Here is a 23,947-nt window from a genome sequence, read left to right on the forward strand (position 1 = left end):
GAAGGTCAAATCTGAAGATTATTGACAACTCATTTTAGTCATTTAAGTTTCATTCTTTGTGGGATCTGTGTACAGATTGCTCAATCCAGTTTAAATCTATTTCCTTTACAAGGATTTTAGCAACAAAAATACTTAAATTGGATTCAAAATAAAGTTTAGAATTTATTAACAAAAAAATGTTAAAAACTTTTTTTTATAAATATCATATAAATTGTATCCCAAAAAATATTACAAGTTGTAAAAAAAAGTCCGTTCTACCTAGTCAAATAGTTTTTCTTTAAAATGCAACCGAAATTTTTTTTTTAAAATAATTGAACATTCAACATAAAAATAAATATACTCATTATATGCACAAAAATGCGTTTAAGGGCACCTTTATGTTCAGACATACCACATTATATACGCCAGTCAGTTTTTAAAAATAATTCAGTTTGTTAATGTATATTTTATTTGTATTAAACAGTTATATATGTACGTTTAAATATAGATTAGTGACCAAGAATCGATTACAACATTTTTAAGTTTGACAGAAAAAAGATGATCCAAAAAAAATCTAAGAAAGAATAACATGGTATATGTCTTCTTTCCATTTTTGACAAACATAATTGGAAAAAACAATTATATAAGTTAAGTAAAAGTAATATATAATACATAATAATTAAGAAAGTAAAAAAGTCGACTACATACATAAAAAAAATCTTAAGACTAAAGAAGTAAAGTACATGAACTGAACACTCGCCACTAACTCTAAATTTCTTATTGCTGTATCTTGGCAACCTTTTGACGAAACCCTTTAATTCTTATTTTTAGCTTCTTACACTAGGTTCCAATGATACATTAGTTCCTTTAATAATATGAAAACTTTTTTGACATTTAATCCTTTCACGATAAGGGAGGGGGCCGGGAGCTCCCTCCCTACCGTGGCCTTTTCGTTATAACTTAAAAAAGCTTACAGAACTAAGCTTAAACTTCTTCACTTATTGAGCTTCATAGTTATGAACAATTTGTTCAAACATTATTTTTATACATAGGGAAGGGTGAAGGACTGTCAAACAGCTGGTCGGTGTTTCAAACAAATCAAAAACATTGAACAACTTTTTAGTAATTGAACGTATCTAAAATTAACTTATTTAAAAAGCCCTTAAAGAATAGATTTAATATCATGTGTCACATGTAATATTTGTCAAAAGTGTTAAAATGGGTTTTTCAACATTTTTAACGTACTTTTAAAACCTCCCATGCTGTACATATCTGTTTTTGTACGTTTATATACAGAAGGGCCTGCATCTTTATATGTTTATTTTTTATTTAATTGTTTTATTTTGTGGGAAATAACAACAGTTCAATTAATTTTACTTCATGCGTTCAAACTAACTTTTTTTTCAACAAACGTGATGCTTATAAAAAAATGTCGTCATTACATTTACAAAATACGGGAAAAAAACGCACCAGAAATTCAGAAAAGAATATTATTTTCAGACCAATTCTAAAAAAACGTTTAAATGGAAATATATTTTAGGAAAAATAAATATTTTCTAAAAAGAAAATATAATTAGGCGTAACTGGAGTAATAGTAAGAGGGGGGAGGAGGGCGTAGGTATGTTTTAAAGTTTTGGACTTATAATAAACATTTTAATTTTTTTAACTAAAGGGAGGAGGGCTTCCCTCTTAGAGGTTGGGAGGCGTGGTCCCCCCCCCCCCTCCTCTTTATTTGTCGCATTGGATTGAAGTTAAAAGATTAAAGTTGATTCTTCAAGGTTGGGACTCTCTTCGTAAACTTGACACGAAATTTCTAAAAAAAAAGATGCCATTAAATTGACTGTAGTAGTAATTTCAGATGACTCTATACATAAAAAAAGAGGCAAGTCAGATTTACAGCGGTACCCTTAAAGCTTTGTCTGTTCTGGTAGGAATTAAAATTCTATGTTTTTTTTTTTTTGTTTTTTTTTAACTGATTATTATTTGTGGTTTCTCTGCAAAATTGACTTCGCATTTCTTGCTTCAAAAGAAGAGAAAAACTAATCAGATTTAAAAAATGTTCTAGTCGGAAAAAACTGTACGGGGGGGCTGAAATTGAAAAAAAAAATTTACTGTATATTGTATATACATTACAATTGGATATCCAAATTAATGATTTTTTATCAAAAAATATACCTGAGGTTCCAGGGTGAACCCATGACGAGGATCATGCCAAGGATCAACATCAGGCTCAAGCTCGACATGGTAGACCTTAACAATATTTATTTTTTCATTATTTTTAGTATCATTATCATTCTATACTTTAAAGGATTAAAAATCATGTCATTCTAATTTTTGATTGAATCGACCCAGAGATCTGACCATCTTTTAACTAAAAATGAAAATAGTTTAAAATATCATAAATAGCAAATCAAGAATCATGAAAATCTTTTTTAAGCCTACCTTGAGTATGTGGGAAAGAACTCCTTCTACAATATCACGTGCCGGGTCTGCGCCAATGCACCGTCTAAATAAATTTTACAATTAAATTTCCCGGATTTTCTGCTACAGTCGTCTTCTGTGGATCTTTTTTATTTTACATTTTTATTTTTCCAGAAGAAAATCAAATATGTGCAGTGAAAAGCATAAAACTTTGTAATAGAAAGACGACTTTTAGACTCAATTTTTAATTTTGAACAGTTCAATGAACAATATATACATCTATTGTGCAGTATGTACGGACCCATTTGACATACTCATTTGATTTTTAAGCTTTTTAATCTAGTTGCTTTATATCAAAATGTAATACGCAAACACGCTAAAATGTCGTCTTCTATTCAATAGTTTTACGGTTCTCACTGTAATATAGAGAAAATATAAAATGATTTATAAAATAAAAGTAGTAAAGCAAAATGAAAAAGTTCTTACCGTTTTCCTGTCTGAAAAGGGAATATTTTGAAAGACACAGTTGGGTCCAAGAATCTTTTCTCGTCAAACTTTTCGGGGTTCTAAATTCACATCAAAGATTTCAGCTAAATGTCTAAATATATAGTTGTTTATTAATAGACTTTTGTAATTTTTAGATTTTGAGAAATGTGATTAGGTAACTAATTTTCCGTTTATTATTAATAAAACTCAAAAAAAACTCATTAATTTGAATATAATTATTTAACTAAAATCAATTTTCCTTCCAGACACTTGGATCTCTGTTAATCGACCAATGGTTTGGAAGAAGCATGGTTCCTTTCTTTACTCTCCAGTCTCCAACCTGAAATATATATTTTTTATCTCTAAGGCCACGTTAAGATCACCGTGAGTAAACCTCAAAATACCTGAAGACTTCCAAGAGCAACATTAGGAACCCCAAAATACCTAAAGACTGGGAAGAAAACCACGAGTAACTCATAAAATACCTCAAGTCTGGAAAGGAAACCATGAGTAACTCAAACCTTGAATAATCTCAAAAACATCTGAAGGCTTGATTAACTCCCAAAGTACCTGAAGACTGACAAGAGTACCATATCCCAAATACCTAAAGATTGGCAAGGAAACCATGAGTAGCCCCCAAAATATCTGAACGTTTGAAATAGATAATTAGCTCCCAAAAAACCTGAAGCCTGTAAAGAGCATCATTTCCCAAAATACCTAAAGACGAGAGCAGGGAAACCATGAGTTACTCCAAAATACCTGAAGGCTGGGGCATGGAAACCATGAGTAAACCTCCAATATCTGAAGGTTTGAAATTGCATGATGAGTAACTCCCAAAATGCGTGAAAACTGGCAAGGAAACCATGAGAAACCCCCAAAATACCTGAAGGTTTGAAATAGCATGAGTAACTTCCAAAATACCTGAAGGCTTGCAAGGAAACCATGAGTAACCCGAAAATACCTGAAGGCTTGCAAGGGCACCATGAGGAACCCCTAAAGGAGTGACAGGACGCAGTCTTGCCACCTCTAGGGTAGCTGCTCTAAGAAGGGAAACCTAAAACACCATTTAATTCTTATTTAATCAAATATATATATTATTTTGCGTTCAACCAACCTGAGTTTGATCTTGACGTCCCTTATCTAGCTCCTCGTGAATTCTTTTCTGCAAATCATTTCGTCCTTTACTAAAAACAACAATTGATAAACAGTTTGTTCCAAAAAACATGATAATTTCTTGAACTGTAAAAAATATGAAAATGCTTCTTTGCAACGATTTTTATTAAATCCTAATAATGTTTAACTTTAAAATTATTTAATTAAAAGAGATTTGATTAAATTCCTTCTTCTTCAACTGAAATGGTCTGCATTTTAAGAAGAACTGAATTATTTTGCGATTTTTTTCCTTTTCATTCGCAGGTTTAGAGAATGTAAGCCCTAACCTGGACAAGATCAGCAGATTTAGAGAACATAAGACCTAACCTGGACAAGATCAGCAGATTTTGAGAATATAAGACCTAACCTGGACAATATCAGCAGGATATTTAGAGAATATAAAACCTAACCTGGACAAGATCAGCATATTTAGAGAATATAAAACCTAACCTGGACAAGATCAGCAGATTTAGAGATTATAAGACCTAACCGGGACAAGATCAGCAGATTTAGAGAATATAAGATCTAACCTGGACAAGATCAGCAGATTTTGAGAATATAAGACCTAACCTGGACAAGATCAGCAGATTCCATAAGATTGAAGTTACAGTTGTATCTGTGCCAGCACCAAACATATCAGCCTGAAACAACAGATCTATCTTTTGGATGGAATTTCTGGTATATCTCACACATCTTTAGAAATGTCTAACATACTTTATGTAAATTCAATATTATGAACAGAATGTCAAGATTTCATCTATCAGTTTATTTAGTGATTTGACCTGTAAATGGTAAAGTTGGTTTCTGGTGAAGGATTTTAGGTTCAGTCCGGCTTTATTTCTTTCCTGCACCTAATATTCAAAACTTTTAGTTATTCAACATTTTCATCTGTTATTTTTATATTTCTTTACTTAGATTCTGGCCTGGTACCCCATAGTTGTATTGTTGAATATACATCAAATAAAATTTTAAAAGAAGTAAAAATTTGAGATACACTCTGATTTATACATATCTATGCAAGGTGAATTAAGGTAATTTCCAACGCTTTGATCTAGTAGAATGCTTAGTTAGAAATATCAAAGTCTGCAACATGAGGTTGCAAAGATATAAGGATAACAAAATTTGAATGTGTGTCAAATGTTTAATTCCTTTGATTTGTGTATATTTGAAATATTGATTATTTTAAAACAAATTATATTTTTCTGTTGATGCATATTCATTTATTTGTAACTGTTGCTACAAATGATTAAATTAAATGGCCCTGTTCTGTTTTAAGAGGTATATTTTCAATTCATGGAGGTGCAATTGAAATAATTTTTTGGACAGGCTATACATATAGATTAAGACCCCCCCCCCAGCCTTTATAGGATTAAAGAATACCGATGGGAATCTGACATGTGGAACTCTTTTAAATGAAACTGCATAAAAACAGTCATTTTAGGAAATGTGAGTGATGCTCTATGTAAAGATGGCAATGCCTGATTCACAACTGTACCCTTTGTTTGATCAAGTATGAATTAAATATCAATGTTAATAATTTCGAAAACTAATTATTTTCTCCACAAAAGTGACTTGCGCATTTCTAACGCAGGACCTGGATAATATATACGAATGATCAGAATTAAATACTTTTAAACTTAAAAAACGACATCTTAAACATTATTAAATACTATTTGCATGGAGGTTTACTTGAATTTACGCTTACAGTCCCTTTAAAAAATGTAAGAAACCCACCTCTTGCAAGTAGAAGTCTGTGATGCACTCTGGTTCCATTCCCTCCTCCAATCTGACCTCCCTCTCCCTGATCACCCTCTCATACTCCACGTGGGTCTCAACCTGACCCTTCTTAATCCATCTTATGTTCCTCACGTTATAAGGGAAGAACCTTTTTTTGAAAAATATTTTAGAACATTCCTTGAGGAAATCTCTCTATATAAAGTTGTAATCTCTGTTTGTCTGTTTGTATGTCCGATTGTAGCTCATGAAAGTATGAAACCCTGGACCAATTTGCCTCAAATTTTTGATTGGGAAACTTGGGAAAATCTCGGGAATGTCCTTAGCTTGCTTTTAAAGTTCTAAGTTGTGAAATTAGACTTATAAAGAGCAAGCTAACTTATATTTACTGTAGGCTTGGGAACCCAGCTTTGCCTGGGAACTTGACTTTCTCCAAAAAAGTTCTTAACTTTATTTTTAAGATTCTAAATTGAGTTGGTTAGGTAATATTGGGGAAGGTCAGTTTTCAAGCAAAGCTATGTGTTCACAAGCTGCTTTTTTATATAAAACAGAAGGAACTAAATTTAATTATTGTTAGTAACATTCATTTTATTTCTACACTTCTAATTCTCTGCTCATTCGTCTATGGCCTTTTTGCTGTTTAATGCCCAAAACAAATTGCTCGAATAGATTAAAAGAAAACTGCGATTACCTGAACCAAGGAAGGAAGTTAACAACATTACTAACTCCCATCATTCGAATCCCTTTCTCTCTAAGATCCTGTACAATATTTCAGAATTTAAAAACATTAGTTAACAATCACTTTGTTAGTTTTTCTGTTTATGAATGTTTATGAATGGTTGGATAAAAAATATTTGCCTCCTGAAACTTTCGAATTTCGAAAAATTCAGAAAATTCACGAAAAAGATAAATAACATCGCAAAATGTCTTTGTTATTTTTAATAATTATTTTATGATTTAACAACATTTCAGAACTTTACAATATTTCATAATTTTACAATATTTTAAGCTTAGTGATATTTCATAAAATAGCATTTTTTCATAATTTAGTATTTTTTCATAATTTAGCAATACAGTGCTAACCAAAAACAATAGAAAAGATAGACGACATTATACAAATAGTTAAGTGTATCTGATGTTGTTACAAAGCAAATAGTTTTACTATTATTAAATCAATAATTTAATGAAATGAGTCTGTTTACACTGCACAATTTCTCTATTTTAAAATTTCTAACTTGATACTAAGAGGTGTTTTCCTATTTCAGAGCTTTCTGGTTTATATCATACTTTAGCAATATCTCAGGTTTAACAATGTTTCATAATTATTTGGCTTTTGAACAGGGATTTCTTTCCTACCTTTATTAAAACTGAAAGGTAGTAGAATTTACTAATAACGAAAAATAAATACTATTTACTATAATACGGTGAGAACAAGAAAATTGTGAAAAAGGGAGATCAAAAGATAAGCAATTTTGAAGTGTATTTGATGTTTTAAATAGCAAATAATCTTAAAAATCTATTTACAAGTAAAAATTTAGTCTGAGTACTGTAGACGTCGGCTATTTCACAGATTGCTGGTTCAAACTTTATTATTTTTGCAGGGGGGAGTTGTGAAGATATGTTTTGTTATATAATAACATTACCTGAAGCCAGTGCCAGACTGTGTTGTCTTCTCCATATGTTATTCCAAATATAAGCTAAAAAGTAAAAGATTAAATATAATATTTGAAAATGACGGAGACAGTTGAAATATCAAAAACTAAGATCAAGGGTGTCCCAATACACATGGGAATGGAGAGACAACTTGATAGTTGTCTTTGATTTCTGATATTTAATGCATAGCAAAGCAAGTAAAAAAAACGAGGCTGTACGTCTGACGAGTTTTTCCTAAAGTATATACCTTTCTTGTATCTTAAAAATCAACGAAAATATCAGATATTAAGCCAATTTTTATTTATTAAATGAATAGAAGTATGTATAAATTTTTCAATATATACGACAATTTTGAAGATGCAAAAATGGTAGTCCACATTTTGAAAATCTCCAGACCAGGCGTTTTCGATATAAGATGTTTGAGCTGAAATACTGCTGGAATAGTTGTGTTCATAAAAAAATGCTGCATGGATCGAAGACGATATAAAAGTCGTCGCTGAATTCCCATGTTTATTGGGACACCCTATAGTATTGTAGTATGTCCAGCTTCTGTTGAAATTGATCCAATGTAAAGGTTGTAAGCTCTCACGATGCGAATTTTGCAGATTTCTTCTTTATAACTAAAATTTTTAAAAATCTGAAAAGTTCTGAAATGTACAACAAATGTAATTAAATTGCTAAAATCAAAGGCCAGAGCGTTCCAACACTTTAAAGTTGACCCAGTCTTGAAAACTGTTGCAACATTTTAAAGTTGACCCAGTCTTGAAAAATGTTGCAACACTTTAAAGCTGTCCCAGTCTTGAAAAATGTTGCAACACTTTAAAGTTGACCCAGTCTTGAAAAATGTTGCAACACTTTAAAGCTGACCCAGTCTTGAAAAATGTTGCAACACTTTAAAGCTGTCCCAGTCTTGAAAAATGTTGCAACACTTTAAAGCTGTCCCAGTCTTGAAAAATGTTGCAACACTTTAAAGTTGAACAAGTGTTGAAAAATGTTGCAACACTTACAGTTGAACAAGTGTTGAAAAATGTTGCAACACTTTAAAGTTGACCCAGTCTCGAAAAATGTTGCAACACTTTAAAGCTGACCAAGTCTTCTAAAATGTTGCAACACTTTAAAGTTGACCCAGTCTTGAAAAATGTTGCAACACTTTAAAGTTGACCCAGTCTTGAAAATGTTGCAACACTTTAAAGTTGAACAAGTGTTGAAAACTTGTGCAACACTTTAAAGCTGTCCCAGTCTTGAAAAATGTTGCAACACTTTAAAGCTGTCCCCCCAGTCTTGAAAAATGTTGCAACACTTTAAAGCTGTCCCAGTCTTGAAAAATGTTGCAACACTTTAAAGCTGACCCAGTCTTGAAAAATGTTGCAACACTTTAAAGCTGACCAAGCCTTGTAAAATGTTGCAACACTTTAAAGTTGACCCAGTCTTGAAAAATGTTGCAACACTTTAAAGTTGAACCATTCTTGAAAAATGTTGCAACACTTTAAAGCTATCCCAGTATTTTGCAACACTTTAAAGCTGTCCCAGTCTTGAAAAATGTTGCAACACTTTAAAGCTGACCAAGTCTTGAAAAATGTTGCAACACTTTAAAGCTGAACCAGTCTTGAAAAATGTTGCAACACTTTAAAGTTGAACCATTCTTGAAAAATGTTGCAACACTTTAAAGCTGTCCCAGTCTTGAAAAATTTTGCAACACTTTAAAGCTGTCCCAGTCTTGAAAAATGTTGCAACATTCCTAAGTGAAACATTATGAAAATGTTAATGAGCATAATAAACCCAGAACCTCGGAGACATCGAAAGAATTTATAAAATGTCGTCTTGACAATTTTTCAATGGTTTTTACACATTATACCTAAATCTCAGTAATTATAAAAATAAGTAAATTAGCATGAAATATGCGGGAACAGTTTTAAAAAGCTTCATACAATTATTTTGGAATTTTAAAAATCAAAGAACCTGTCAAATCATTCGTTGGGATGTTTAGAAAGATGAAAATTTCCCTGTATGATAATTGAAGGACTGCAGTATGGTTTTGGTGAATTATATTGACGTACAAAGCCTAGGGGTGTCAGAAATGATTTTTTTGCAGTTTTTTGAAAACGTCCAATAAACCTAAAAAAGTTTAATTTTGATAAAACTTTTTGTTCTGGATGATTACAAATATCTATCTAAAACTTTCTTAAACCGGCATATTTTTTCTATATTCATTTGGCTAAGAGTTTGAGTTAAAATAAGTATTAATAAATATTGCTTTATATCGAGTAGATATCCTTAAACATACCGATGTAAAACCTTTCAGAAAGTAAGAAAGATTCTGCAGAAAAAAGTTGCCAAACCAAACAGAATTTTTATTTTGAACAAAAATATTTAGAACTTATATAGAAGCTTTTCTGGGTTGCACTTTACTCTAGTTTTGCATTATTTTCATTTGTGTATAACAGTATAAAAGAGGTTCCGTTGATGGTTTAAAACTAAACAGCTGATGATTCATTGGAGGGAGGAATGGCAAAAACACCAATTTGTAATTCCCAAATCTTTTTATGGAAAGTGATGGAAACAGGGTATACAGAGTGCTTCAGGGTACAGGGTACTACAATGTACTGCAAAGTACTGGGCTTTACTGGGGTATACTGGGGGGAGGGGATACAGAAACCAAACAGAATTTTTCATTTTTAATAAAAATATATAAGTAGAGTCAGAAGCACTTCTAAGGATGTTTTCTTTATAGTTTTGCACTATTTTCATGGACAAAAAAGCTAGTTTAATACTAATCAGCTGATCACTTAATGGAGGGAAGGATGGCAACAACGCCAATTTGTAATCCCCATATCTGCAGGGTACTGTTGGGTACTGTTGGATACTGCGGGGTACTTTGGGGTATTGTGGGGTGCTGTGGGGAACCGTGGGGTACTATGGGGGTACTGTGGGGTACTGTGGCTACTGCACGGTACTAGAGGTACTGTGGGGTACTGGGGGGTACAGGGGTACTGGAGGTACTCCGTTACTTAACTGCTACTCCTCTGCTACTCCTCTGTTACTTAACGGCTACTCCTATGCTACTCCTCTGCTACTCCTCTGTTACTTAACGGCTACTCCTATGCTACTCCTCTGCTACTCCTGTGGGGTACTGGGGGGTATGGGGGTACTTGGGAGTAAATAGAGTAGTGGTGGATACTCTGGGGTACTGTAGGGTACTGTGTGGTACTGTCGGGGTACTGCATGGTACTGCTGGTTACTGCTGGTTACTTTTGGGTACTGGGTGGTACTGGGGTGCACTAAAGTGCNTACTCCTCTGCTACTCCTCTGCTACTCCTCTGCTACTCCTAGGTTCGACTATTTTGTAGAATTTCAAAATCTTCTGTTTTGAGAAAAACTTTTCTTCATTTCCTCTTCTACATTGAAAAAATTCAAATTTTAAATTTGCAAAAACTTCACAAAATGAGTTCAAAGAAATTGCATTTGATGTTGGCTGAATCTAGGATATCGAGGATAAGCAACTATTTTAGAAATGCAATATATGGTTTTATTTACTGATTTCGAAATAAAAGCCTTTTTTCTTTCAATAAAAGATTTTCCTTAAATTATACATATAGTTAAAAAAACGGATTTCTGAAAAATCACGGCGCAAGAATATAATATAGAGATCAAAATCCACGTAGGTCAAATTCTTTTAGATCAGATTCCCTTTAGATCTAAAGGATTAAAGATCGACTTGCTATGCACCAATATCTTCCCAAAAACAATTTTTTCCTGAAGCTTGATCCTCCCAACTTATCAATAATTTTTTTGAAATTTTCTAAAAAAAAGTCTAAAATGCGGGCTATTTACATCTATAGGAAACTTCTTGGCTCTACGAAACAATGAGTTATCCCAATCAAATCAAAAATCGATTATGAAAATTGTTAATATCATTTTATCAAAAATTCTTGTTATTGGCAGCTAGCATGGTTTTTATTATTTAAATATAACTATTAATTACTACTTAACCGGGAGATTAAGGGAGGATAATTAAATTGAGGGGAAAACCACTTAGCCGAGGGCCTCCAAGACCTTTTTGGGGTTCTAAACCTCACGAGCGTCGCCATATTTTTAAAAAATGTTTTTATTTTCAAGGATCGGACACTTAAAAAAAATAATATTGAAAGGACGAAGATTTCGATGTGGTTCGGACGAGAAAATGATGAGAATGTGGTTCGGACTAGAGATTGATGTGGTTGGCCTTCCTCCCCTCGGTGACGTGAGGTCCCACAGAAAATTTGAGCCCGATCGGTTTGGCCGTTTTGACGTTTATGCCCTGATTCTACTGTAATTCAATTCTTCTCGACTTGAGCAGTTTATCTTGGATAAATCTCAACCCTTCTCTAGAACAAGATCAGGGTATAGAGAACTACTAGTTTATTCTTTACTGATCCTTTCATCTCTAAATCTTAATAATTTCCTCTATAAACGCAATAAAAGTTTTCCTTAAACAAATTTTAAATCTGAACAGAGCTATGAGCCAGCCAAAAAGTAGTTCTAAAGGTAAAGTGATATTCAAATTTGTTTTAACATTTTAATATATGCAAAAAATACATATTAACAGACCTAAATTATGGATGGTAATTTTTTAACTTAAAGTATGTTTAAGATTTTAATAGATTTGGTTTCTTGAGATAAAAAATCATCCGCAGACGGCCTTAAGTCGAAGACGAAACTTAAAAACTAACTAATGTTAAATCAATAATTAATTCTCGAAACTAGGTCTAAATTAGTCATAAGGCATTTTATTAACCTAGTTTACAGTGGTTTATCAACCTAGTTTATAGTAGTTTATCAAAATTGTGTACAGTAGTATATCAATCTATCGTATAGCAGTTTATCAACCTAGTTTACGTGAGTTTATCAACCTAGTTTATAGTAGTTTATAAACCTAGTTTATAGTAGTTTATAAACCTAGTTTATAGAAGTTTATAAACCTAGTTTAAAGTAGTTTATCAACCTAGTTTATGTAGTTTATCAACCTAGTTTACAGTAGTATCAATCTAGTTTATAGTAGTTTACCAATCAAGTTCATAGTAGTTTATCAACCTAGTTTACAGTAGTTTACCAACCTAGTTTATAGTAGTTTATCAACCTAGTTTATAGTAGTTTATCAATCTAGTTTATAGTAGTTTATCAACCTAGTTTATAGTAGTTTATCAACCTAGTATACAGTAGTTTATCAACCTAGTTTATAGTAGTCAATCAACCTAGTTTTTAGTAGTTTATCAACCTAGTTTATAGAAGTCAATCAACCTAGTTTACAGTAGCATATCAACCTATTTCATAGTAGTTTATCAACCTAGTTTACAGTAGTTTATCAGCATTGTTTACAGTAGTTTATCAACCTGGATTGTTTTCAGATTTTTTTAGTAACTCCATCGTTAGAATTTTCCCCCACACCTCCCCCCTCCATACTTCTATTAGTCCACTTCCATTTGTTAGATATGACATGAAAACAAGAACTTGAATTGAACCCGCGCTGCTCCAGGCAAAAAACTTGGTTTGATCTGTCTTCATATTGTCTACTTCATACATGCAGGGAACTGAAGCCTGAGCCTGAAATTTAAGACGAACAGATAAATGAAACCAGGTATCGAAAAACCGGTTTTAAGAATTAGTTGCTGCAAATTTGGTAGATAGTACAACGAAATATTATAATATTACAAACCATGAAGAAAATTGTGTAGTATTTAAACACAATTCAAACTAAAAACCCCGAAAATATCTTTTACGGTATTGATCAGATAAAGGTTCAAAGGTAAATCTTTGAACTTGAAATTACAAGGATAGTCCCAAGGTAAGTCAGGGGTTTGTTCTCTTAAATTTCCGGATCCGCCATTTGCAGTGCCTTGTTCGAATGCAAGATTAGCTTTGTACAGATGCATATTTATACAGATTGACCACTGCCATTCACTTTGTTACAAGTTGCAGAGTTAAATAGTTTCCATTNAAGTAATCACTTCTCAGCAAGACAAAGTAACATCAACATTGACATTGACATTTTAAAAAAAGTAAGAAAATCTTTTTAAAAATCTTAAGAAAAAAAAACTTAAGCAAACTCAAGACAGAATATCAAATATTTTTTTTCAAATCTTAAATTGTTTTTATGCGGCTTAAATTCTACAAAAGATGCACGGACCCGAAAGACAAAATTTGGTTTTGAACTGAATTTTTATTGATCGATATTTTTTTAAAGAGGTTGATTACTTGCCTCAACAAATAATTTAAAAATCCTAGCAACCTACTGTCTAATGAATTCTACATACTCAAAAATTAAAAGTTTTCAACATCAAATGATACACCAAAGGTTGCAAAGATAAAGGGATACAATTATTACAACTATATGTGAGTAATAAGTTCCTCTCCGACTTTAACAGTATACTGCAAGTGTGCAGTGTACATAGTTTAAATATTCATCTCCTACTTTAGAAATTAATTTCCTAGTTTAGAAGTGTAATTAAAATCTGTCGTAAAATACTCCGGACTATCAGGAGAACCTGGAGCAGTTGTAAACACTTGAAAAAGCCCTACCTTTTTGTCGTCTTCCTGAATTTGAATTGAATTATATTTGAAGTATCAGATTAAAATTCTTGTAAATTCGCAATTTTTCTCAAAAAAATTCGCAATTTTTCTCAAAAAAATTCCCAATTCAATTCAGTTCAGTCAGTCAGAATGTTTCAGCTCCGTGACGAGGATGTTCAGAAACTGCTCCATGAGGAGAACAAATATGAAGATAATGAAGAGGCAGGATCTACTGTTGCACACCCTGGAGAAAGTAATATTCTTTCTGCTAGGAAACTCGAACAAGCTTTGGTTATAGAAAAGAAGAAGAAAGAGTTGGTGGAGATGGAGAGAAGGTTGAATGAAGGAAGGAAGGATCTGGCTCGAAATATAGAAGAATTTTAAAAAATGATGAACAAAAAGCCTGAAATACTGGTAACAACGCCTAGTCTATCGGATTCTTACTTTCATTTGGAAGAACCATTGTGGCATTTCCAATTGTGCCACAATGGTTCTTCCAAATGAAAGTAATTTCTTAATTTCTTCAATATGGCCAAAATCTCTTCTACTCCTTGTATTGGGCGAAGCTTTGTCTCAATGGAAGATGAGAAGACATGTGACGTGCAGCTTTTTTTAAGCAATAAGAAAGACGATGACAGTTTTTTTATACAACCTCCGCTAACTGGTCACACCAAGGAAGCCTTAGCGCTGATGCAACAGCTTTGGTCCACATCCTCTGAAATGGATCACAACACATCAGAACCTGCTTTAGCTCCCAAACATCAGTTTCAAATCTTCTCAGATGAAGAACCTTTGGTCTCTGCTCCTAAGTTTGAGATCTTTGTTGATAAAACTGAAGAGGTTCCCAAACTCCCAACAAGGATTCCGTGTCTACAAATTTTCTCTGATGAAGAAATGGAAAGCTGGAGATGTACCTGATTCTATCTTTGATAAAGAAAACCAGGTGCTTGATACTGAAAATGATGAAGGATTGAAGTCAGGACCTGATTGTTGCAAGTGCGGAATGGTTTGTAAAGACTTGTGCCATTTAAAAAAGCACATTTTAAGTCATTACTATAAAAATTTCTATGATGTATTACCATCAAACAAACCATATGAATGTCCTGTATGCAATAAAACAAACAGAGACAGAATAACATTGGTTCGGCATTTCGCGTTTACTCACAATAAACTATTCGTGATGACGGACCTCACACCTGAAATGCTGGGATCAGGGTCTAAGAGAAATCTAGCTCCCGAGAAGCCTACCAAACTGCACAAGGTTATCCAGGCCAATGATAAGAGTGAATGCGCACAAGATGCTGTAGAGGAGATCTTGAAACTAGAAACTGGCCTATGATGTATTTGTACCTAATTCAGCAACACACGATTATTTAGAGAATATCTGTGCTTGTGTCAAAATATTTACATTTATAAATTTTCTGTTTTTGTATTTGAAAATGGCGTTCACCTATATTACTATATATACATATGATATCTAGTGAAATANTTGTCAATCTGTCTATTAATAATCTTCCTTGTCAATCTGTCTATTAATAATCTTCCTTGTCAATCTGTCTATTAATAATCTTCCTTGTCAATCTGTCTATTAATAATCTTCCTTGTCAATCTGTCTATTAATAATCTTCCTTGTCAATCTGTCTATTAATAATCTTCCTTGTCAATCTGTCTATTAATGATCTTCATTGTCAATCTGTCTATCATTGATCTTCATTGTCAATCTGTCTATTATTTATCTTCATTGTCAATCTGTCTATTAATGATCTTCATTGTCAATCTGTCTATTATTTATCTTCATTGTCAATCTGTCTATTATTGATCTTCCTTGTCATGTCTTGTTATTGATATTCCATATATAAGTTAACTATATCTGTCAAGTTTACTATTACATCTGCCATCTCTGTCTGCATTTTCTACTTCTTCTATTTGTTTTTTTTTATTTATTTATTCTTTGATCCCCTAAAAATGTTAAGCTGACAATTTGCATTAAATTTATTATTTAAAGTGCGAAGTATAAAAATGACAAAAAGTACTGCATTTTTTTAACCCTGTTTTCTGGACACAATTCTATATTTTCTGCAGCAAGGTTTAGAACCCCAAAAAGGTCTTGGAGGCCCTCGGCTAAGTGGTTTTCCCCTCAATTTAATTATCCTCCCTTAATCTCCCGGTTAAGTAGTAATTAATAGGTATAGAAAGGTTCAGGATAAAGAATAAGGAGAAAGGTTTAAGATTAAAGGGTATAGAAAGGTTCAGGGTAAAGGATAAGGGGAAAGGTCTTGAGTGATAAGTAAAAAATCTCTAACTATATCCTCAATCAGCTAAAACAGAGTATCTTGAAGTATATTTTACATATAAATGAGGTATTTTTCCAAAATTTTCAAAGTAAGTTTCTATATAAATACAGGGTGTCCCACGAAACATGACAGTTGGTAAATATTTTTTAAATTGTCATAATACCAAAGACAATGATAAAAATATTATATAGGAGTCATTTTATAGTAAAATTCTTTTCCAAGTAAAATATATTTGAGCAGAAGATTTTCTAAACGAAATAAACTGCATAAAGCCTTAAATATCAAATACAGTGTATGGAAGACGACATTAAAAATATTTACCAACTGTCATGTTTCGTGGGACACCCTGTAGCTAAAAAATGTCAATAAAACATTACTTTGCAAATAAGCAAATTACAGAAAAATTCGCCCTGGGAAAAAGTGCTGACATATCGCAAAATGTTCGTCTTGAGCTCTTTCAGAATCTCAAAAAAAGTTACATGGGATTTTTCTTAACTCTTAAAGGTCCTTCAAGCACACTGTGTGTTTTTCCCCTCCGGACAATGATTTATGAGCGAAGAGCTTTATTATATATTTGATGTGATTTGGGACGCCCTGTAAAAATCTGAAGCTCAGATAAATATAAGAAAGACTCAGAGAAGGAACTGGGAGAACTGGGAGGAGGAAGTTATTTAAAACCTATTAGAAATTTGAATTTGTACATGTCTGTATATTGTTAAAGAAGATTAGATTTATAAAACATAAGTTTAATCTACCCACGGATTCATGAGCTGTATGTTTTGTACACCTGGAGATATAAGAAGTATTCTATAGTATTCTTACTACGTATAGGCTTCAGGGCGCTTCGCACACTCTTTATTTTTTAACTGTTGCTTTAAAAACCACCATTTTTAATTATTCTCAAATTTTTGCGGATTTGTAAAATAAGAGCTGAGCGCCAGGTTTCCAAATTCACACTTTCGCAAGTTCACACTGATCTAGGAGTTCGGAGAGTTAGTTTAAATATAAAAGTATAAAAGGAAATTTGTAAAGGAATTAATTCTTTAATTAATTAATTCTTTGCATGAAAAGGTGTAAAATGGGAAAATTTGAGTTTGTGGCTTAATTCTTTTAAAAATTGTTGAGTTAAAGACCAAAATGAGCTTGAATGTAAATTGAAAAAACAAAATACGTCAAGCCCTGGTTAGTCCACTGCAGTGAGTTCGAAGTAAAAAATCAAAATCTTCCAAAAACAGGATGATGGGTGTCTTAGTATCCGCAATAAATAATCCAAGATTTTTCGTTGTTATTTTAATATTTGAATTTGACTTTTAAACGTTTTTTCTGCTGGCTGAAAGAACTGGTGAAATATTACTGACGACTTTACGCTCTTATTTAAAAACTGTACACCATAAAAATATCTCATTGGTATCAAATGAATCCTATAGTTTTTCTCTAAAATACTTCACTTTCCGCTTAAATATGTTACAAAATTGGTCTCACCCTTTAAGTGGATAATGGATCTTTTAACACTCATCATGACGTATATTTACAATGTAAAAATAAAGTATGCTTCTGAAGTATGTACTCTGTTAAAGAAATGATAAATAATTTTGTAATTAATTAAATAATTTTTTTCTTCTCCTATTAGGGAAAACTGTGTCCTGATTATTTGATTTAATCTTTAAGTGGAGACTGTCCAGAATTATAATAATAAAAAACTGGGTTTTTAGGAAATACTTTCCTAGATTCTTGTTTATAAAATCTAGAAAATTAATATCTAGGTATTTAAAATCCAACAAGTAACGGCACCATGTTTCGGTTTCGTTTCAAATGTTTTTTTTTAAGTTTTAGGATCATGGACATCAGAAATTATACGTATAGCACACAGGGTGGTACAAACAGAAAAAAATGTAGGATAAATTAAATAAAACATAAGAAATTAATATAATTCCGATATTATTTCTCTACAGAGTAATTGAGAAGTACCAATCCCATTAAAAGCAGTACTAATCCCTAAAGAATTAGGACCAATCCCTGTAAATGTAGTATTAATCCCTGTAAATGTAGGACAAATCCTAAGATATCACCAATCCTAATAAAAGTAGTATCAATCCCAACAAGAGTAGTGCCGATCTCAAACAAAGAAGTACCAATCCCAATAAAATTAGTACCAATCCCAAAAAAAGTAGTACTAATATAAATCAAAAATAGCACCAATCCTAATAAAAGTAGTACCGATCCCAGTTAAAAGTAGTACCAATCCCAGTAAAAGTAGTACCAATCCCAATAAAAGTAGTACTAATCTCAATTAAAAGTATTACATATCCGAAAAAAAGTAGTAACGATCCCAGTTATAAGTAGTACCAATCCCAATAAAAGTAGTATAATATAGACGCTAAACTTTGTGATTATTATATTTCATTCATATTTATTATTATTCATTATTATTCTTCTCATTTTTGAATTTTATCGTTTTGTTATTAAAAATAACATCAAATGATATATGATTAAAAATGCCATGTTTAAAATAACTATATATAAATTTAGCTCTATTATTTTGGTTCGCAGTACTATAAAGTTTTTGACAAAAAGTCTTAACACTTTTTAACACGTCGTGCCAAAATAATTGTCTTTTAAGTAATGGTATGAAATGTGTGTATATTTGATGCAATGGTTATTGGTTATATCTAAATATAATAAGAATTTTTAACAAAGCAGAAATACAAAATAACAGTACATTTGAAGTTTATTATCTCTAATTGAACTTTTTTCTAGAAATAAACAACTAAACACGATGATTACTTTATAGCACGTTTGTAATGAAATTCTTGAAGTGACCATGAATGATAAAGTACACAATAGTTTTATAAAACAAAATATCAGAATTCCACATATGCAATATCTCTGGAATTTCCCGGATGGGTGGTCTGGGTCCACAACCCCATATTGTCCACAGGAGACCGGGAAGATCTCATAACAAGCACTTAGACAAATTTATAATCACTAGGTTCATATCACGTGATGGACAGGTAGGGCAGTATAATTCTACAGGAGTAATGATAATTGTACATATGTGTGAAATTGTAATGAAATTTATATGTACGCCCCTTGTATGTTAGTGGGGTCTTATGTAATGCTGTGAAAACTTTGTCGGCCAATTATTACGTTCGGAACAATATGGGGGGCCGGGGTGGGGTAGTATGGGCTTACCGAAAGGTAGGAGGGATGTCAGGGGGAGGGGGGGATCCCTCTTTGCTAAATATTCTCAAATATATCTACATATTTACATATATTGGGGCTGTAGGATGTAAACACACAACATACATTGTATGGATTATATATCAAGTTTAATTGTTTTATAATTTCATATATTGAAAATTAAGAATGTATGTATAAAAGTGTTAAATATGTTTTTAAGGCTGTTTTTTCTCTTCATCTTATTTTTTATGAACCTTTTGAGTTGTTGGCCTTGGACACTGAAAACTGAACACTGAATACTGAACACTGAACACTGAACACTGGACATTGAACACTGAACACTGAACACTGAACACTGAAAACTGAACACTGAAAGGAGGGCTGAGGGGAGGGGCATGAAAGGAATAAGAACGAGCAAAGCTATGAATTAAATTGACAAGGTGCAATATTAAGGAGATATGGGAAATCATCAAATACAGTTACAAAAGGAAGAATGTGTGCTCTAAAAATTACAATTTTGTTAATTTTGAAGTGTTTTATGCAAGGTATTATAGGGTATCTACTCATTTGAAATTGGATTTAACTATTTATGTAATAGATCAGATTTGCAGTGTGTTTTAATATAAACTTATATTGTATATAACTCTAATGCATCGGGAAGGGGGTTTGTTAAAATGCAATAGTTTATGCTAAAATAGGCATGCATTAATAAAGAATTCTTTGAATTTGGTTTGAATTAATTAAATTTACTATTATCAAAATATCTTTATATTTAACTATTTTATATTTGTACTGATTTCAAAATAACTATCCAACTATCAACTGTTGAACTATTTACAGAACTATGTATAACTTACTTTTGCTGACAGAGTGCTTTGCGCTAATCTTTCAAACAATTATCTTTAATGCTTGTCGCAGTTCTACGATCGTTGCTTTTTCGTAACTGTCTAGATACCTATTTAACTATGTAACTTTGGTTAACTATAACCTACTCCCGAAAGTTGTAACCTAACAATGGAATTCCTTCCTTCATCTGTATACTATACTATACTCGACTTGAGTTCAAGTAAATTCTATTCTTGAAATAGTTTCTTCACTTGAATATCAGGATTAAAGGTGATGCAAGGAAAAGGATTAAGGGAAAGAGGGATGCAAGGAAAAGGATGAATGGCGAGGGGGTAGGGCCCAGGAGGGTGCAAGGAAAAGAGTGGAGGGGAAGGGGGAATGCGAAGAAGGGTCAGGGGGAGAAGTGAAGACCTTATAAAGTTGTAGAAATGGGGCGGTTATTGAACAAGAAGATTTTAATCTCAGGAGATAAATGGATTTAGTTCGATTAGGAAGAATGGTGAAATTTTGTGAAGTTGCACACATACATAGGAGTGGGTAAACTCCGTATGCAGAGGATTTAGAAGTAAAGGATTGCCACAAGGTGCATTGTCAAGGAGCTATCAATCATTTTCAAGATTTTCAGAAAACAGAATAAGACTGATTTTAACCTTTTGATTTCAACTGTAAGTTTAGTTAAACTCAAGGATTTTTCGTGTTGATTGTCAAAAAAAATTGATATTAAAACGATTAACCTAAAGATGTCTCCTCAACTTCTTCCGCAATGACTATAAAAAAGTAAGCAAATAAAATTGTTTGTCAAATATTAAAATTTTGTGAAATGTAAACAAGCTTTCAGCGAACAGTTGCAATTCTTACTTTTTGCTGTAATCAAGAACCAACAATTTTCTGAATATGTTTAAATCACAAATTGGTTTAAATAAGCTAGAGAGAGGAGAGGGTCGGATAAACTGTATAGAGGAGAGGAGAGGGTTCGATAAACTGTATAGAGGAAAAGAGAGGGTTGGATAAGCTAGAGGAGAGGAGAGAAAAGGAGAGGATAAACTGTATAGAGGAGAGGAAAGGGTTGGATAAGCTAGAGATAGGAAGGGGTTGGATAAACTAGAGAGAGGAGAGGATTGGATAAACTGTTGAAAGGAGAGGAGAGGGTTGGATAAACTAGAGAGAAGAGAGGGTTGGATAAGCTATTGAGAGGAGAGGGTTGGATAAACTGTAGAGAGAAGATTGGATAAACTATTGAGAGGAGAGGAGAGGGTTGGATAAACTGTAGAGAGGAGATTGGATAAACTATAGATTAATAGAAAGGAAAAGGAGAGGATTGGATAAACTGGAGAGAGAAGAGCTGGAGAGAGAAGAACTGGAGAGAGAATAACTGGAGAGAGAGAAAAACTGCATGAAAAGAAGATAAAAGCTTCAAAAGAGAAGATGTAAGCAAAGAGAGAAGGTATGAGATATCGGTATGAAGTAAGTACATCAAGAGTCTAGATCCGACCAAACATAGTCTCCAGGCACACTACTGACCTGTAAATTGTAAAATTTGGATCAACTCAATGCGTTTACACACACACACACACAGAACACGGCGTGGTTCGTTCAACCAGTTGACATTGAAACTTAGAATCCGTCGGAGCTTAGTTGTTCAATACCAGGGGGTGAACAATCATCTCTGATACTCAGTGCTCTTAGTTATTCTACAAGTTTATAGTTAGTATGTAATTATGTACAGTGTACAGTGTAAAGTGTACAGTGTACAATGTGCATATGTAATTTGTTGATCACTTTCTAGCAATATAAATGTATGAAAAAAACTTCAATTTTTCATAGTTGTGTTCATTTAAAGAATATTTTTATTATAGACTAGCTTGGGAACCCAGCTTTGCCTTGAAACAAAGTTTTCTTTATAAAAGTCAACACTTTCAGCTAAGAACTTTTAAACCTAGTTAAGAACATTCTCTTGGTTCTACAGAGTTCCCCAATTAAAGGGAAATCGATTGAGGGGTTCCTGAGTTATGATCGGACATACAAACAAACAAACAGGGATTACTACTTTATAACTAGAGATACATTTAAAAATATACATCACACACAACTGTATCAGTGTGTGACCAGATTTTGTTCTTATTTCTTAAATTAACCAGTTGCTGCGCGCAAATAGTAATATTTAATATACTTTTAATTTTACATAAAATAAGAAAAATATTTTGAATGCCTAAGACTTAATTTGACCATCGGTTGAGAACTAAGAATTTTTTTTGAAGATCCTTTGAAAAAAAACCCTGAGAATTTCGGCTCCAATTGTATCTCTTTTCTATTTAAAAATGTTAAGGATAATCTGAGAGGTCGAAAAGTACATATTGAAATAACCTTAAAACATAAACTACCATGTGGGTCGTGTTATTCAAAGATGTTTTTTTTGAATGATTTAAGATAAATATTAGATTATCCTGGAGCATTGAGACAGGTTTATATACCTTCAACCAGGAGCAAACATGACAGGTGTAGAGTAATTGTGTAATTCAAGATTTCTAAACAATAGGTAAGGAGTTGATTGGAAGGAAGGAGATTGTCAGGTGATCTGTGGCAGGGTGATATCAGAGGGATTTTAATGTAGAGATAAATTAAAATACAGGGTGTAGAGGATGGTAGTTACAGAAACAGAAATAAGCTAATAAAGTTTCAGCTATTTTAGTTTTTTTATATAAAATTTATTCACACGATATACAGCTAGGTTTTTTTTTGCATTTAAGCCTCTCATAATTCTCAAGATAAATATTGATTACTCTTTGTTTAAATATTTTGCAGATTTAGTTTCTTTAATTTCATCAACATTTCCAGAGATTAAAAGAAAGGAGGGAAAGGGGGTGGAGGGGTTGCTAAAGGACTGATAATTTGCCTCGAAATCAAATTTTTAAATTTATATCCGTCCAATCTGATGTTGTTTGTTTCTGATATTTCAAATTAGGAATTCTGTGGCCGAATTTAAAGAATTTAAGCGGAGGTTTAGATTTAAGCCGCGGTTTAAATATGGTTGGTTCCACTTAAAATTGTATCAAATGTTTCAAGATTTAAGCCGGCGCTAAATTTAAACCGGGTTTTGGCAGATTTAAACCGCGGCTCAAATTCTTTAAATTCCATCTCTGGTAGATTAGTATAGGCAAAATTTGAAATATATATAAACATATTTAGATTGCAAAGAAAGGTTTTGAAAATAAAAGTTTGGGGCGCGTAAAAATAAGTTCTTTTCTGTATTAGCAGAGTTATCTAATTATCCAATATATATTTGTTGAATTTGAGACGTTAAGCCGGGGTTTATACTCCTTGAGTGCTTAAATCCATAGAATAGCTGAACTGGATTATATATATAGTATAGTTTCTACTCCTGGTATACCTGCCTATACATAAACCCTTGTATTCAAGGTCTAAATGTAAATTACTCCAAATGAAGATTTATATATACATTTTAATGTTATTCTTTAAAGAACCACGCTACACTGTTGACTATTGACAATTTTAACTATTTGATTTGAGCCTCTATAATTAAACGTTATAGTATTTATTTCAAATAAACTTATTTTCTAAATTTTATGATGATAGGAATAAACCCATAACTTAGATTTCAATAAATAAGAAGCTTATTCGAACTAATTCAAAAATAT

The 23,947-nt window shown here is 32.4% G+C and overlaps 1 protein-coding gene across 1 annotated transcript; it reads right to left on the bottom strand.

Annotated features, from left to right (window-relative positions):
- Window positions 1-1,666: 1,666 nt before the first annotated feature.
- LOC111709794 (cytochrome P450 306a1) lies at window positions 1,667-7,575 on the bottom strand. Its single transcript, XM_023483701.1, has 12 exons — window positions 7,416-7,575; window positions 6,464-6,531; window positions 5,773-5,923; window positions 4,821-4,889; window positions 4,609-4,679; window positions 4,001-4,070; window positions 3,848-3,940; window positions 3,146-3,226; window positions 2,887-2,966; window positions 2,422-2,485; window positions 2,155-2,229; window positions 1,667-1,792 (listed from the first exon to the last, which is right to left on the bottom strand). The coding sequence occupies exons 2-12, from the start codon at window positions 6,505-6,507 to the stop codon at window positions 1,739-1,741; spliced, it is 852 nt and encodes a 283-aa protein (XP_023339469.1). The 5' UTR covers window positions 6,508-6,531; window positions 7,416-7,575; the 3' UTR covers window positions 1,667-1,738.
- Between the last annotated feature and the right edge of the window lie 16,372 nt (window positions 7,576-23,947).

Source organism: Eurytemora carolleeae, unplaced genomic scaffold, assembly GCF_000591075.1.
Source record: "Eurytemora carolleeae unplaced genomic scaffold, Eaff_2.0 scaffold174, whole genome shotgun sequence".
In the NCBI taxonomy this organism is placed as follows: domain Eukaryota; kingdom Metazoa; phylum Arthropoda; class Copepoda; order Calanoida; family Temoridae; genus Eurytemora; species Eurytemora carolleeae.

Coding starts and splice junctions, on each gene's coding strand:
- LOC111709794 (XM_023483701.1), bottom strand. CDS start 6,507: ATGATGGGAGTTAGTAATGTTGTTAACTTCCTTCCTTGGTTCAG. Junction 4,680..4,820: donor ACCAACTTTACCATTTACAG/GTCAAATCACTA, acceptor CTGTTGTTTCAG/GCTGATATGTTTGGTGCTGG. Junction 3,227..3,847: donor GTGCCCTTGCAAGCCTTCAG/GTATTTTCGGGT, acceptor TATATATTTCAG/GTTGGAGACTGGAGAGTAAA.